This window comes from Pantherophis guttatus, chromosome 1 (assembly GCF_059756535.1).
Source record: "Pantherophis guttatus breed Tessera chromosome 1, ASM5975653v1, whole genome shotgun sequence".
NCBI classification, from domain to species: Eukaryota; Metazoa; Chordata; class Lepidosauria; order Squamata; family Colubridae; genus Pantherophis; species Pantherophis guttatus.
The window spans coordinates 14,811,933-14,828,898 of record NC_142063.1 but is presented as its reverse complement, the minus strand read 5'-3'; the positions used below and the strand labels follow the sequence as shown (position 1 = coordinate 14,828,898).

The window sequence follows — 16,966 nt, the reverse complement described above, 5'->3', positions numbered from 1 at the left end:
GCCAGTGCAGCTCGCGCAGGAGCACCACTTTGCTCCCAATGGGAGCACCACTTTGCTCCCAATACCACCCGCGCAGCCGCACTCTGCGCCAGTTGGAGCCTCCGAGTGCTCCTCAAGGGGAGCCCCATGTAGAGAGCGTTACAATAGTCCAGACGGGAGGTGACGAGGGCATGAGTGACCGTGCGTAGGGAGTCCCAATCTAGAAAGGGACGCAACTGGCGGATCAGGCAAACCTGATGAAAAATCCTCCCGGTCACGGCCGTCAAGTGCTCTTCTAAAGACAGCCGTGAATCCAGGAGGACACCCAAGTTGCGAGCCCTTTCCGTGGGGGCCAATGATTTGCCCCCAATAGTCAGCGATGGCACCAGCTGACTATATCGGGACGTCAGAAACCACAGCCACTCGGTCTTGGATGGGTTGAGTCTGAGCCTGTTTCTCCCCATCCAGATCCATACGGCCTCCAGGCACCGGGACATCACTTCAAGGGCATTGTTGGGGTGGTCTGGGGTGGAGATGTACAGCTGGGTGTCGTCAGCGTACTGGTGGTACTCCACCCCGAAACCACGGATGATCTCGCCCAGCGGCTTTACATAAATGTTGAACAAAAAGGGCGAGAGGACCGATCCTTGTGGCACCCCACATATAAGGGGCCTCGGGGTCGACCTCTGCCCCCCTGTCAACACAGACTGCGACCGGTCGGAGAGAAAGGAGGAGAACCTGTGCCTCCCACCCCCAACTCTTCCAACCGGTGCAGCATGATACCATGGTTGATGGTATCAAAAGCCGCTGAGAGATCTTACAGGACCAGGACAGAGGAGCACCCCCTGTCCCGAGCCCTCCAGAGATCATCCACCAATGCGACCAATGCCGTTTCCGTGCTGTACCCAGGCCTGAAGCCCGACTGGAACGGATCTAGATATGTTGTTTCATCCAGGTACTGGGGAAGCTGTCGCGCAACCACGCTCTCAACAACCTTCGCCACAAAGCGAAGGTTGGAGACTGGACGATAATTACTCAATACTGCCGGGTCCAGGGAAGGCTTCTTGAGGAGAGGTCTCACCACCGCCTCTTTCAAGGCAGCGGGAAAGACACCCTCGCCCAATGAAGCATTTATAATCCCCTGGAGCCAGCCTCGCGTCACCTCCCGGGAAGCCAGCACTAACCAGGAGGGGCACGGGTCCAACAAACATGTGGTTGCATTCAGTCTACCCAGAGTCCTGTCCACGTCCTCAGGGGTCACAGGATCAAATTCATCCCAGATAACATTCACAGGACCTGCCTCCGTCATCCCCGCTGGATCTACCCAGTCGGAGTCAAGATCTTCCCGAATTTGAGTGATTTTGTCATATAGATACTGAACAAATTCCTAGGCTCTTCCCTCCAAGGGGTCCTCCCTCGCTTCCTGGTGGAGCAGGGAGCGGGTTACCCTAAACAGGGCGGCTGGGCAATTATCTGATGATGCAATAAGAGCAGCGAAATGAGTACATTTTGCTGCTTTTATCGCCACTAGGTAATTCTTAATATGAGATCTTACCAGTGTCCGGTCAGATTCAGCACGACTGGCCCTCCAACTACTCTCTAGGCATCTTTTCCGGCACTTCATCTCCCTCAGCTCCTCGGTGAACCGAGGAGCCAGGTGAGATCGGCGCCGGGTCAGAGGCCGCAAAGGCACAACTCGATCCAGAGCTCCAGCGGCCGCCCTATCCCAGGCAGCCACTAGGTCTCCAGTCAAGGCATGAGCCAGAACCTCAGGGATTGGCCCAAGCTCCACCTGGAACCTATCAGGTTCCATCAGGCACCTGGGGCGGTACCATCTTATCGGTTCTGCCTCCCTGCGGCGGGGTGCAGCAGTTCGAAGGTCAAGGCGAAGGAGAGAGTGATCCGACCATGACAAGGGCTCGATGACTATATCCCCTATCTCAAGATCACTCAGCCACTGTCCAGAGACAAAAACCAAGTCCAGTGTGTTTCCCCCCATGTGCGTAGGGCCATGAATTAGCTGGGTCAGGTCCATAGCCATCATGGAAGCCATGAACTCCCGAGCCACCTCAGACGCCTCACCCACGGACGGCAGGTTAAAATCCACCATGACCATAAGTCTGGGGGTATCAACCGCCACCGCGGCGATAACATTGAGTAGCTCAGGCAGGGCTGCTGCCACGTGGCCGGGAGCCAATTACATGATCAGCAAACCCATCTGAACCCCATGACCCCACTTCACAAGGAGGGTCTCACAACCGGCTGTCTGAGGAACAGTGGCCTCCCTCGGCCTAAGGCCTTCTCTAATAATAACCGCTACTCCCCCACCCCTCCCCTGTGACCTCGGCTGATGGAATGCGTGGAAGCCTGGTGGGCACATTTCTACCAGAGGAACCCCTCCCTCCAGGCCCAACCAGGTCTCCGTAATACCCGCCAGGTCCGCTCCCCCCTCCTGAACAAGATCACAAATGAGGGGGGCTTTATTTACTACGGACCTGGCGTTGCACAACATCAGTCGAAGGCCCGGGCCCTGAGGGTCTGTGCAACCTGGAGAACGAGTGGAGCCTTGGGGGCCGGAGCACGCTACCGTTTGAAGACAGCGGATGCGCGCTCCCTTAACATATGGCCCCCTGCTCCCGCCATATCTACCCCTCCCCCTCACAGTACCAATGGTAAAAATACAATCTGGACAAGCTCGACCCCCCCCCATTTCCTCCGGATCTCCCCCCCCACCGCGCATAGTGGCCAGGCCCGATCTTCCCCTTGGTGGGTTATCCCCCAAACCCACAACCCTAGTTCCAATTTTACCCTCCCCCCCCGGGACCCCTTAAAAATTTATCCAAAAATTTACATAAAAAGCCCCTCAACCCCCTCTTCGCTGCATGCCACATCTCTGGGTAGGCCCTCAATAACGTGGAGGGCCAGGCTTGTGAGAGGGGGGAGTCTCGCAATGCAAGAAGTTATGCCCTTAAGTAATCTAAGCTCTGAGGTAGTGATAAGGTATGGCCAAGGGCTCCATGATAGTCCAAATTGTCCTGAAAAAAGGCAGGTTGACCATAAATGGGAGAGTCTCCACTGTCCTCTCATGGCAGTGGGGGAGTCCAATGTTCCAACCAATTCGAGGGTAATCGTCCAACCAGCCTCTCACGATGGTTGGCCAACTAGCCATGGGGGAGATGGTACATCCCATCGGTGGTGAAACAATGATAGAAACCGGCTCCGTTCGTCCTCCCGTAAGCTGCCATTTTCCATACAGCCAGCGTGCTAGATAACAAACAGAGCCAGGTCCAAAGTCTCCAGAAGAAAGTAAGCTGTCCACAATATTCATACAGGCAGCGTACAGATGGATAGTACAGGCAAGCGGATAGATGGAAAATAGGTGGGAACCGCCTCCATCGAACAGAAACTGGCAGGGCAAGCATGTTAAGTCATAGGGCCTAATAATGGCCCAACTAGGACGGACATAAATTATCTACTACTGCATACACTTACAGCGGCACCAATAACTTTTGCTCAGAAGTGGAAGGAGAAAGATACCCCACCTGAAGAGGAAATACAGTACTACTAAAAATTTTCAACTGCGCAGAAATGGATAGACTCACTTCGGAACTCGAGGATAAAAGCGAAACATCGTATTATAAAATCTGGATAAAATTCTACGAATGGTTAGACAAAAGGAGGATAGCCGAGACAAATGTTTAGTGTTAGACTAGAAATATATACGTTATTATAGTTAAATGTGTATGTGAATTGTATGGATAGGTACATATATGTATAGATATGTATAATTGTATAGAAATAAGGTATGAATTATTATTATATTATGTTTAAATAACGTATAAGGTTTAAGAAACATATTAGCATATTGTTATGAGTATATTATGTTTTAGTTTAAAGTGTTGGAAGATGCTTGGGACCAGTGATGTCATATCTTTGTCCAATGTTTTTAATTTTGAATTATTAATGAAAAACGTTTTAAAAAATGGGTGGTAGGGGTGGTGGCTACTCTAGGTTATAGAATTGCTTCCCAAAACAACTTTGGGTGCCAAAGGGGCGTGCTGGAGGGGGTGCTGGACAGGCTTCCCTCTGCCAGCCGAATAGTCTTGGCAACGTTCCCCAAGGAAAGAAAACCATTTTCCCAGCCCCGTCAAGGCTTCTTTTAGCTTAGAAAAGTGTTCTCTAATCTCGGTTTGTGTGGCTTCTCGGGAAACACGCAATCTGCTTGATCAGAAGGTGATTCCGCTAAATCCGAGATACGATGGCCAAGGGGGGAAAATTGCTTTCCCAGGCTTCACGTAGGTGTGAATGCCTAAATGGAAGCCGAAGAAGAAGAAGAAAGGAAAGACCCAGATTGGATCCCAAGAGCGACTCAGCCCAAAGAGTCTATAACAGAGTTGGAAGGGACCTTGGAGGTCATCTAGTCCAACCCCCTGCTCACACAGGAGACCTGTACTAGGGATTTGAACTGCTGACCTTTCTGCTCGACAAGCTCAGTGTATTGGCCACTGAGCCACCTAGTTAGGCGTCTTGTCAAGCCACTGAGCCACCTAGTCATCTTCAACATGACTTTGGGCAACTCACGTTTAAGAGAACAGTTGTGGCCATCTTGGTGGGAAAATCTGCATCTGGCTGAAGTTAGCCGGCACAGCTGTAGGGAGGGGCAGCTGCTTCCAGCTGTTTTCAGGCCTCGACTTGGGGATCAGGAGCCCAGAGGTTTCCCTTTAGGACCAGATGGGTCTGGGCTGCTGCTCTCCGGACTGGCATCTGGTGTGGCCTCTGACTGGTATTTGGCCTTTGCCGTCGGGCGTGCTGCAGGCCAGGAAGCTCCTCTGCAGCCAAGAGCTGGAAATCTCCCCTGCAGAAGAACACCATCAAGTCCAGGATCTCAAGGTCCCTCAGGACTGTGGGCCAGAAGTGGGGTGAGGCTGAAGCTGGAATTTTCCTTTAGTCTCTCCTAGGACAGTAAAGCCCCCTCCCCTCCAAAATGCTCCCAGCCCTGGGGATTGAAGCAGCCCTTCAGGACCCTTCCGTGGGGATCTTCACTGAGGGGACCCCCTCCGACCAGGACCCTTCCAGAGGACTCGTCCCCACAGAACGCTCTGGGCTTGGTGGGTTGCAACCCAGTAGGTCTGCCATGGGAGATTGTTGATCCCCAGGGAAGAAATGAGTGGAGAAACAACGCCCCCCCACTGGAGAGCATCTGGACAAGACCAGGCTTGGCAGAAGGCAGTTGTAGGAAATGCTCTGTGCGGTGTCTTCCCCATGACTCTATTTGCATCTTTTTAAGTATTTTCGGGAAAGACTTTGGCTAACAGGGAAAGTCAGTGTTTACACACCTGGCAGAGGTGAGGTGGGGCAATTAACCTGTGGACCAGCGGGACCCTCCCTTTCTCCTTCGTGTTGGCAGCACCCAAAGTTGTGCCATCTTCCCTCACCTTGTGTTGCCTCACCTTGTCTTCCCCATTTGTTTGGCAGTGGATGTGAGGCAATATTCATCTTGCCAGTTGTGTGTATTGCTCCCAAATGTAAATGCACAATCAATTTGCAATCATTCCCAGACAACTGTTCTCTCAGTCGTAAGGTCAAGGGCTATCTATAAGCCTGAGCCTTGCAAGCACAAGCCCACAACCCCAAATGAAAGTGGCCAGTTATAGAGCCATCCCAAAGCTGCTTTTTCAGGAGGCAACTAGAATTTTTTTTTTTTTTTTGGCCTTTGAAGACGGTTCTTAAAAAATAAAACCAAGGACTTCCAGTGGCTCTGCGGACGTCGAGGACGGTCTCCATTGACCGCCAGCCACCCGATCTGTAAAAACCACCCTGACAGCGTTAAACTGCTGTCCGGCGGTTTGAAAAAACTCTCCTTCGGGCAAAGAAGGAGAGGAGAGTCGGAGGGGGTGGGTAGAGCTCCCCGAAAGTCCCTGGATTAATTCCAGGGACTCGGAGGGTGAGAGCTCCCCAGTTCAGCCCTCCCATTGCTCTGGATCGCTGGTGCCTCTGCTAACCAGAGCTAGACGTCTGCGTCCAATTCTGCCGGCAAACAGTGAGTTCTAATGATTTTCAACAAGGCAGACAGAGCGGAAGCAAGAGTGCAAGCTTTTTAAAAGAAACAGAACTTAACTCCGTGAATACATTGTTGCAAACAGAGCTTTCCTGAGCTGGAGGCTGGAGAGGAAGCCTTTGTTATGGGCGGAAGGGAAAGTGAAAGTTAAAGGGAAATTGCTTGTTAAGAGTTTTGTATATCTATGTGTTTTATTTCATGGCTGTGCACCGCCCTGAGTCCTTCGGGGAGTAGGGCGGTATAGAAATTCAATAAAATAAAAATAAAATAAAAAATAAAGAGTCTTCTGCCTGAAGAGAAAATTGCTGGGGACTGAGAATAGTTTGAAGAGAGGACTGTTTATTTTGAAAAAACTCTGAAATAGACATTGTAAGACTGTTTATAAGACTTTGTGGCTGTAAAAGGAAAAAACTCATTTTAAAATAAAATGGCTGCTAAACAACTAAAGCCACCAACTTCTAAAGGGGGAGGAGGTTCCCCTGTAGTGACTCAAAAACAACAACTTCCGGCTGATACACAGTCACAAGACCTTAAAGAATTTATAATGGGTGCCCTGAACAACCAGGCAGAAATGATGAAAGAATTTTCAGAGGAGTTAAAGAAAATTAAAGATGTGGTGGAGGAAAAACATGATGCAATAAGAGATGACATTGTTTTTGCAGTTTCAGGACTGGCTAATCATATGTTAAAGATTGAGGAGAGAGTACGGGAAATTGATGATGCTAATTTGGAGCTTGCAACTAAATTAGGAGAGGTTATGATACAAACAGAGAAAGTGGATGATGAAATGGTTATGTTACAATACAGATCAATGGAATTTGCTCTGAGGCTGAGAGGTTTGAAAGAAAAGAGTGGTGAAAATTTAAAAGATATTTGTTCCAATGCTTTAGCAGAGCTGATTTCAGAAAGGCCAGAAGATGTGGCAATTCAAATGGACAAAATCTATAGGGTTAACTCCTGGCTGGCAAAACAAAAGCAGCTACCAAGAGATGTGGTGATTTATTTCACAACAAGGAGAATTAGAAATGACATTCTGCAAGCTTCTTACAGAAACAAGATTAAAGTGGATGGACAAGAGCTGGTGGTCCTGAAAGAGCTTCCTCCTAAAATGTTAAGAGACAGAAAGCAGTTTGGTTTTTTGGTGAATGAATTAAGAAACCAGCAGCTCCAGTACAGATGGGATGTCCCATTTGGGATAATAGTGACGTACGCTGGGCAAAGATATCGCTTAAACACAGTTGGAAAGGCAAAAGATTTTTACGCTAATGTTTTAAAGGCTGGACGGCCACCCTCACCAGGGGGTGCTAGAAAGCAATTGGAAATGATACAAGAGAAAGATGGAGGGCAACCACAAACCTACGCTCAAGCACTAGCTGGAGGAGCCAATTTGGAAGATTTATTGTTGAGTGGGGGTCCACCACCAACCCTTGAACCATTAAAGATGATAGAGTTGCCAAAAGATCAACGATTGACAAGAGCCACTTACAAACAACATCTGGCACGACAGCCTCAAGATTCAACCCAACAAGTCCAAAAAACACAAGCAGTGGGAGGAGCTAGGCCGAAGTCCAAAATGGCGGAGGAGGTTCAGCTGATGCTCTCAAAGCTTGGAGGGCCCAGAGATGGCAAATAAATTCTTATCTTGGAATGTCAACGGTTTAAATTCTCCACAAAAAAGAAAGAAAATATTTCACTACTTGAAGCAATTTCAGAATGATATTATTTGTTTGCAAGAAACGCATATTAAATCCTCAGATCAAAAGTACTTGATAAATTCGAAATTAGGTACACATTTTGTGGCATCAGCACCAGAGAAGAAAAATGGCCCAGTTATATATGTTAAAAGAGGCTTATTGGCCAATTTAATTGAGGCTGACACTCAAGGTAGATATATTGCAATTGAATTAATAACACAGAATGGGAAGCTGCTTGTAATTGGAGTATATGCACCTAATCAACAAGACAAATTTTATAAACTTTTACATACTAAAATACTACAATGGGACTATAGATCTTTACTTTTAATGGGTGATTGGAATGGGGTAATAAATACCCAGAAAGATAAAAAAAGTCTTTCCAAGATATCCATGCGTGCTAAGTTGCCTAAATCTTTTTTTGATATTTTGGAGGATATGGAGCTCAGAGACATTTGGAGAGAAAGGAACGTATTGGAAAGTGATTTTACTTTTTTTTCAGATAGGCATCAATCTTTTTTTAGGATTGATTTTATATTAACCACAAATGATCTTTTTTCTAGGGTGAAGAATACGAAGATATGTCCAAGAACTTTAACTGATCATAGCCCGGCTTGGGTGGAACTAGAGCAGGAAAGAGGGGAAAGGAGGTCTTGGAGGTTAAATGAGAATTTATTAGATATGAAGACAACTTGAGTGAACTTAAAAAACAAATGAAAGAATTTTTTGTTAACAATATGAATAAAGGTACCTCGATGGAGATGGTATGGGATGCGAGTAAGGCATATATGAGAGGAACATTAATTTTTTTGAACAATAAATATAGACTAAAACAACAAAACAGACGGAAAGAGATAGAGGAGGAAATTAAAAAGAAAGAACAATTGCTTAGAACTAACCCGGGAGACAAAAAGGCAAAAGATATGATCAATATCTTAAGAGAGCAATTTAATATGTTAATGGCTGGGCAAGTAGCAACCAGCATACAATATGCCAGACATAATACATTCTGTAATGCTAATAAACCTGGGAGATGGTTGGCTTACACGATGAGAAAAAAACAAAAATCACGTATTATAGACAAGATAGAATTTAGAGGTAAGGAGATTTACCAACAGAATTTAATAAAAAAGGCTTTTTTGGAGTTCTATACAAAGTTATATGCTAAAGATGCAATTCAAGATGCTGATATTGATAGATATTTAAAGATAGATATTCCTGAATTAACGCTGGAACAGAGAGAGATTGAATCAGCCAATAACTTCCGAGGAAAATTGTTGGGGTAATTAAACAATTAAAAATAGGTAAGGCTCCGGGAACAGATGGACTAACAGCTGTTTATTATAAACATTTACAATTTGAAATGTTAGAACCACTCAAAATCTTATTTAATAAAATACAGGTAGGAGGAGGAGTACCACCTTCCTGGAAGACAGCTCTTGTCTCACTAATTCCAAAGGAGGATCAAAATTCCATCAAACCTGAGAATTTTAGGCCAATTTCACTTTTGAATACTGATTACAAGATTTTTGCTAAGATACTAGCTAATAGATTAATTCCAGTTATGCAACAAATAATTCATAATGACCAATCAGGGTTTATAAAAGGGAGACAAATGAAATATGTTAGACAAATTGTAAACTTACTGGAATATTTGGAAAAAAATAACCAAGTCCCTGCAGCGTTTATATTTTTGGATGCAGAGAAGGCATTTGATCGCTTGAACTGGCAATTCTTGTTTAAAATAATAGAGAAAATGCATTTTGGGGAATATTTTACACAATCAATTAGAGCGATATACCAGCAGCAAACAGCACAAATTATAGTCAATGGAGGTTTAACAGAGGTTTTTAGAATTGAGAAAGGAACAAGGCAGGGGTGTCCTCTGTCCCCATTGTTGTTTATCTTGACTTTGGAAGTGCTATTGAATAAGATACGTGACTCAGAAAAATTGAAGGGTATTGTAATTAGACATCAAGATTATAGATTAAGAGCATTTGCAGATGATTTGGTTGTTACCTTATCCCAACCTATAGAGTCGGCTCCATATATATTGGATATAATTGATCAATACGGGAAAGTATCAGGATTTAAAGTTAATTCACATAAGACAAAGATGATAATTAAAAATATGTCTATACTTGAAAGAGATAAACTAGCAAGAATAACAGATTTTGAAATAGCTAAAAAGGTTAAATATCTAGGAGTGTACATAGCAGCTTCAAATACAAAATTATACAAAAATAACTATGAGGTTCTTTGGCAGAAGGTACAGAAGGATATCGAGAATTGGAAAAAATTACAGTTGTCTTTATTGGGAAGAATTGCAGCAATTAAAATGAATGTGTTACCTAGATTTTTATTTTTGTTCCAAATGATACCTGTGCTTAAGAAAGATGAAAATCTCATGGAATGGCAGAAAGGTGTTAATACTTTGATTTGGGCTGGGAAAAAACCCAGAATAAAAATGAAAATTATACAAGATACACGTGAAAGAGGGGGTCTCAAAATGCCTAATTTAAGATTATATTATGAAGCAGCGGTCTTATCACAAATTAGTGACTGGTTTAACTTAACTGTGGGGAGAATTTTGAATCTAGAAGGTTATGATTTGTTATATGGATGGCATGCCTATTTGTTATATGACAAAAAAGTGGATAAAGTATTTAAGGCCCATATACTTAGAAATGCTTTGTTGAGGGTTTGGAAAAAATATCAATATAAGTTAAATTATAAGATACCTGTATGGGCAAATCCTAGACATGCAATAGAAAATATAAGTATAGAACAAAAACAGGAGGTGATTACCTATAAAGAGCTTCTTATTATGGAAAGGGGGGTAATGTATTTGAAACCTTTAGATACATTGAGAGAAGAAGATATAATTTATACATGGTTTCAGTACGGTCAACTTCCAAGCTAGATGGAAGGAAGATCAAAAAACTGGCTTCGTGCAAAATGAGGAGAATTTGGTAAAACAAATTAGAGATCAAAAACAAATGCATATTAAAAGGATGATGGAGACTTAAAAAATAAAACCAAGGAAGACCAGTTGCCTCCTGAAAAAGCACCTTTGGGACAACCATGACCTGGATGACCGAGAATCCCTACAGACGTATAAAGCACTCCTCCTTATAAAGCTGGTACCGAGTAGACAAATACTGTATTTTTTGGACTATAAGACACACTTTTTTGTCTTCCCAAAGGGGGCGAAAATGTCTGTGCGTCTTATAGACCGGTATAAAAATTTAAATAATAAATAAATAATAGACCGAATATTGCCGAAGCCCTGCCCACCTGCCAGCCGTTTTTTTGGCCTCCACATGTCCCGTTTCCTGGCCTTTTTTCAGTCTTTTTCTTGCCTATTTTCTAGGCTTTTTTTGGCCTGCTTTTGAAGTTTTTTTCAGCCCGTTTTTTTTTGAGAAAAAATGGGCCGAAAAGTGCCTCAGAAATGGGCCACAAAAGCCTTGAAAACGAGCCCCAAAAAGGCCTTGAAAACGAGCCCCAAAAAAGCCTCAAAAACGGGCCAAAGAAACCCCCAAAAATGGGCTGCAAAAAGTCCTGGAAACAGGTTGAAAAAAAGACTGAAAAAGGCCCCCAAAAAGGTAGACCAAAAACTTTTGTTTTCCTCTTCTAAATTTAGATGCATCTTATAGTCTGAAAAATATGGTAGGCAGCTTCCTGTTTGTAGAAGCAAAATTAAGTCTTATTTGACTATACTCCTTTCCCCGCCCCCCACCCAAATGGAGAAAAAAAATCATGTTATATTATGGTTCCACTCCTCTTAACTACTACAAGAACAACTGAAAATCCTACAAACTCAAAAGTACGACTGAAGTGAATCGGGGCCCTTCCTAGCCAAAGATGAGACCAGCCAGCTGTTTGGGAAATGTTTTTATTTACACATAAAAATACCCTTCCCCAAAACTCTTCTTATTTCAGAGGAATGAACCGAGATGAGTGAGTGGCCCCGATTCCAGGTCGACCATGTTTCACTGGCTTGTATGTGATGGAAAATTCTCCCAAATAGTGGCCAATCATTTCAGGCTGAAAGAGGAAAATAAAAATTAAATTAAATTAAAAAAAAAACACATTTGTCTCCATGAAAAATATAATAGAAAGGAATGTAAAGGTGAGTCTTTCAAGAAGGAAGTGGGAGAAAAGTAGTTTTATAAATTAGGCAGCAAATAGGTATTATGGATACAAAAGAAATGTCACAGCACATTTTCTGTTAATTAAAAAAACTCATTAGATCCAAAGCTAAAGTACAGGTAGTCCTCAACTTACAATCATTCTTTTAGTGACTGTTCAACATTACAACAGTATTGAAAAAAGTGACTTATGACCATTGCAGCATTCCCATGGTCACATGATCAAAATTTAGATGCTTGGCAACTGGCATGTATTTATGATGGCTGCAATGTCCTGGGGTCATGTAATCCCCTTTTGCGATCTTCTGACAAGCAAAGTCAAGAGGGAAGCCAGATTCACTTAACAAGTGTTAAAAACCAAGCGGTCATTCACTTAACTGTGGCAAGAAAGGTTGCAAAATGGGACAAAGCCCACTTAACTACCATCTCGCTTAGCAACAGTAAGTTGAGGTCTACCTGTATATAGAGAAACTCCCTCACAATATTCCACAAGATTTATTGTCTAAAGAGGTTTTGCAACACGGGGCGGATTTGGAGGGGAATTAAGTCATTCAAATAGAACAAACTCTGAATTTTTAAAAAAAATTTGCTGTTATGATCCAGTGGATACATTTCAGAAGTTGTAATAATGACAGCAAATGTGTTAAATCTTGCTGACGTACTTGCTATTCTTGTTTATATATAGTGGGATTGTAAGGCAGTCAGTGGACAACTGAAGCAACCTGTGTTTAATAAAATAAATTGATTAAATCAGGCATTCTGTCTTTCCAGGATTTGGTGCAGCTGCCAGTTCGTTTCAAACAGAATTTTGCTTCAATGTAGCTTCTCCCTTTTCCTTGCTCTTATAAAGTTTCAAGGTCTAAACTGGAGTGTCCAAGTCTGGCAGTTTTTAAGATTTGTGGATTTCAACTCCCAGAATTCCCCAGCCAGCCATGCTGGGGAAAGGAGTATAGTGGGGAGGGAAGGAGTATAGTCAAATAAGACTTAATTTTGCTTCTACAAACAGCATGGCTGGCTGGGGAATTCTGGGAGTTGAAATCTACAGGACTTAAAAAGTTGCTAGGTTGGACACCTGTGGTCTAATCCCCGCCACAACTGATGTCCCACTTCCAACAGGGGTAAAGGAATTGTTATTTTATTTATTTTATTTTTATTTAAGGGACGCAGTGACTCAGTGGCTAAGACATTGAGATTGTCGATCAAAAGGCTGGCAGTTCAGCGGTTCAAATCCCTAGTGCTCCCATTACTTGTCCCAGCTTCTCCCAACCTAGCAGTTCGAAAGCATGTAAAAAATGCAAGTAGAAAAATAGGGGCCACCTTTGGTGGGAAGGTAACAGCATTCCGTGCGCCTTTGGCATTTAGTCATGCCGGCCACATGACCATGGAGATGTCTTCGGACAGCGCTGGCTCTTCGGCTTTGAAACGGAAATGAGCACCACCCCCTAGAGTCGGGAACGACTAGCACATATGTGCGAGGGGAACCTTAACCTTTATCAACTGTTTGTCTTGCCTGCAGAAACATGGCTCATTTGGGGAGATCTAAAATGGATCCCTACCTCCTCTCCCAGCCTGTAATTCCTCACCTTTATCTCCACTTGGTTGAAGGTCTTTCCATTGTACACGCCCACCATGCTGCCCACCATCTCCGGAAGAATGATCATGTCGCGCAAGTGGGTCTTCACCACTTCTGGCTTTTCCATGGGAGGAGCCTCCTTCTTGGCTTTACGGAGCCGTTTGAGCAACGAGTGCTGTTTGCGGCGCAGACCACGATTCAGCCTCCGGCGCTGGCGGGCGCTGTACAACTGCATCAGCTGCTCACTGGAAAGGAGGAGAGAGGCCCTGTCAGGTCAAAAGTGATGCCTGCCATCCAACATGAATTAAGTTCAAGGGACCCTGCGGGATAGTGAAAATCGTTTCCAATTGGGTGGATCTTGGAATGAGAGCCAAATTCTAGAAGGGGGAGAGGGATCTGTAGGAGTAGCGCAGTCACAGCTGGGGATGGAGTTAAATATGTCATCAGCTTAGAGTCCCTTACATTGCCACAAGCAATCCAAGTCCAGAGCCTGCCTTGAATTCCCTTGACCTTTATCTAGTGCCAATCCAGACTTTAGCTGACCAGATTCTGGCTTGAGCAATAAATCTTTCGCATTGCAACTTAACATATGGTTCTGATCCTTTGTGTGTCAACCTTGAAGCTGACCTAACCGAAGCCATCTTGGAGCTTCAGTGTTGCCACATTGGAGCTGAGGGATAGGGAGGGGGGAATTGAGTTAGCTGGGATTCTGCAGCCAAAACAAAATAATTTCTCTTGGGAATCAAGGACATCCTCACACCTGGTCAGAGGAAGGAGGGGTGATGTCACCAGGCAACCAGATGGAGCTGTGATTGGACCATGTCACTGATTGTTTTGGGAAAGTGAACAAACTTTTACTTTTAATTAGGTGAAAACCGCGGGCACCCTCAGAGTCGGTTTTCACCAGATACGTGCCAATATATTTCCAATAAAGCTACCCTTTGAGGAATCCACCTGCCTTGGAGTTTTGCTTGCTATGGATCTATTACTTGGAACCTTGACATTGTGCCTGACAGGATCAGTGCCAACGCCTCCAACTCTTACAAGAAAAGTAGAACAACTCGTCCCAAATTGTCCGTGGGACTTAACAAAATAACACTATCAATAATGCAATGAGCATTATTCTCTCCAATCAGGCCACTCCAATCAACTTCCAATTCAAGATTTTCAAGCAATAGTATGAAAGCTATTGCTTAACACATTGTAAGCTGCCCTGAGTCTCCGGAGAAGGGAGGCATATAAATCATTTTTTTTTTTTTTAAAATGCTTTTTATCCAGATTGTGCTCCAGAGTTCTACTTCTGGAACAGATCTATCTTTTAAAGCCCCAACGCCCTCGCTAAACAGGTTCAGACTGAATCTTCATCGTTATGCCGGCTGCCAAATCTGAAGTAAAGGAGCAGAGGTGGTTAAATGAGAGAAGAGAGATCTTACTAAGACATGTCGAGAAGCTGGTCCAGATCAACACCTCGGTAGGTGAATTTCCTGAAGGTTCGCTTCTTTTTCTGTTCTACTTCCGCCTGTTGCAGAAAGAAAAACACACATAATTGCATCCTGAAGTATGGGGTAGTAGTAAAGTAAACTGGACCTCTATGCACTCCTTTGTTTTTAACTCCAACCTATTACGTATCTGGTCAAAGATGCCTTATGATTTAATATATTCAGCCAAGTGTGGTTTATTAAACTAGAACTTTATTCAAAGTAAGAAATTGTGGCTAATCACATTATGTGGGACTGGAGGCTAAAGCATATGAAGAACAGTTGCAGGAACTGGGTTTGTCTAGTTTAATGAAAAGGAGGAATAGGGGAGACATGATAGCAGTGTTCCAGTATCTCAGGGGCTGCCACAAAGAAGAGGAAGTCAAGCTATTCTCCAAAGCACCTGAGAGCAGGACAAGAAGCAATGGGTGGAAACTAATCAAGGAGAGAAGCAACCTAGAGCTAAGGAGAAATTTCCTGGCAGAATAATTAATCGGTGGAATAACTTGCCTCCAGAGGTTGTGGGTGCTTCAATACTGGACGTTTTTAAGAAGAGATTGGGCAATCTTGTCTGAAATGCTTGAGCAGGGAGTTGGACTAGAAGACCTCCAAGGTCCCTTCAAACTGTTATTCTCTTATTCTGTGAACCTATTATCTGACCATCAACCTTCCCTGCCTACACCTCATTACCAATATGCTTACAGATAGCTGATTTACAACCATTTGTTTTAACTATTTATGACAGTGCTGAAAAAAGTGATTTAAGTGGTCCTCACACTTAAAACTGTCCCAGCATCATTCTGGTCACATGGCACAAAATGTGGACACTTGGCAACTAGCATGTATTTACAATGATTGCAGCTTTCTAGGTTAACATGATCATCCAGTTCCCAGGGGGCTTTCAACAAACAAAGTAAATGGGGGAAACTGGATTTGCTCACAGGCTGCATGATCTACTTAACGACTCTGGCAATAAAAATCAGGCATGGCTCACTTGATGCCATATCGCTTAGCAAAACAAGTTCTGGTCCTTCACTGTATTCATAATTCTATATTCCCCACATCCGTCTTCATTCCCTCCCCAATCCAGGGGAAGGTTACTGCAAAATCCCACCAGACTCAAGGTTGACTCAACCTTCCATCCTTTCTAAGGTAGGTGAAATGAGGACCCAGTTTGTGGGGGCAATAAGCTGACTTTGTATAAATATACAAAAGGATGAAGGCTATTGCTTAACGCATTGTAAGACGCCCTGAGTCTCCAGAGAAGGGCGGCATATAAATCAAATTTTAAAAAAAAATCCCTTTTTGCGATGGACGAACAAAAAGGAAGAAATTCAGAAGGCGAGGCAGGAAACCCCCTTGCTATAACTGTCACACACACACACACCCCAAAAAAAAACTTCTCCATGGGCCGTCAGCAAGCTGCGAATTCAAGCACTAAAATGCTATTAAAAGGCTCAAGGAATCCAATCCAAACCACGTGCATTGTGAGCGTTTATTTATTCATTGCAACCTTCACCTTCCTTTTCTGGCTTTGGGAAACTCTGACAATGCTCAGAGGCACTGCTTTTTTTTTTTTTTACGCCTTTTCCAGATCTCTCTCGACATACTGCTTGGAGGCTTTTATGACAGCAGGATATGCTAGTCCTGGGCCTACACATAATGCTCGCCAGCCATTCCTCCGGCTTTGGCTAATCTCTCTTCCATTTTCTCCCGATTTTCCCTTCCTTCCCGTCCCCGGCCTTTCTCGTCTCCTTCTCCCATCCCTTTTTCACGACTAAAGCGACCCAAAGAGGCCGCCCTTCCTCTCTCTCCAGCCGGATGGATGCAGATTTCAAAGCCCGAGCGGAACCCTCTCCAAATCATACGCACCATCTTTGCCGCAGTCTTCTTCGAGAAAAGGCCGAACTCTCGCGCGACCCAGCTCTCGATATCGCGAGAACCCACCAGTTCCGGTCGCACGAGAATGACGATTTTCCCAGCTTCTTTTTCTCTCTCTTTTCTCCCCCCACCACTTTCCGAGCTTCGAAGCG

The 16,966-nt window shown here is 44.2% G+C and overlaps 1 protein-coding gene across 1 annotated transcript; it reads right to left on the bottom strand.

Moving 5' to 3' along the window:
* Positions 1–11,610: 11,610 nt before the first annotated feature.
* RPS15 (ribosomal protein S15) lies at positions 11,611–16,965 on the bottom strand. Its single transcript, XM_060681995.2, has 4 exons — positions 16,806–16,965; positions 14,889–14,974; positions 13,466–13,700; positions 11,611–11,778 (listed from the first exon to the last, which is right to left on the bottom strand). Exons 1-4 carry the CDS (start codon positions 16,806–16,808, stop codon positions 11,665–11,667), a joined length of 438 nt encoding a protein of 145 aa, XP_060537978.2. The 5' UTR covers positions 16,809–16,965; the 3' UTR covers positions 11,611–11,664.
* Between the last annotated feature and the right edge of the window lies 1 nt (position 16,966).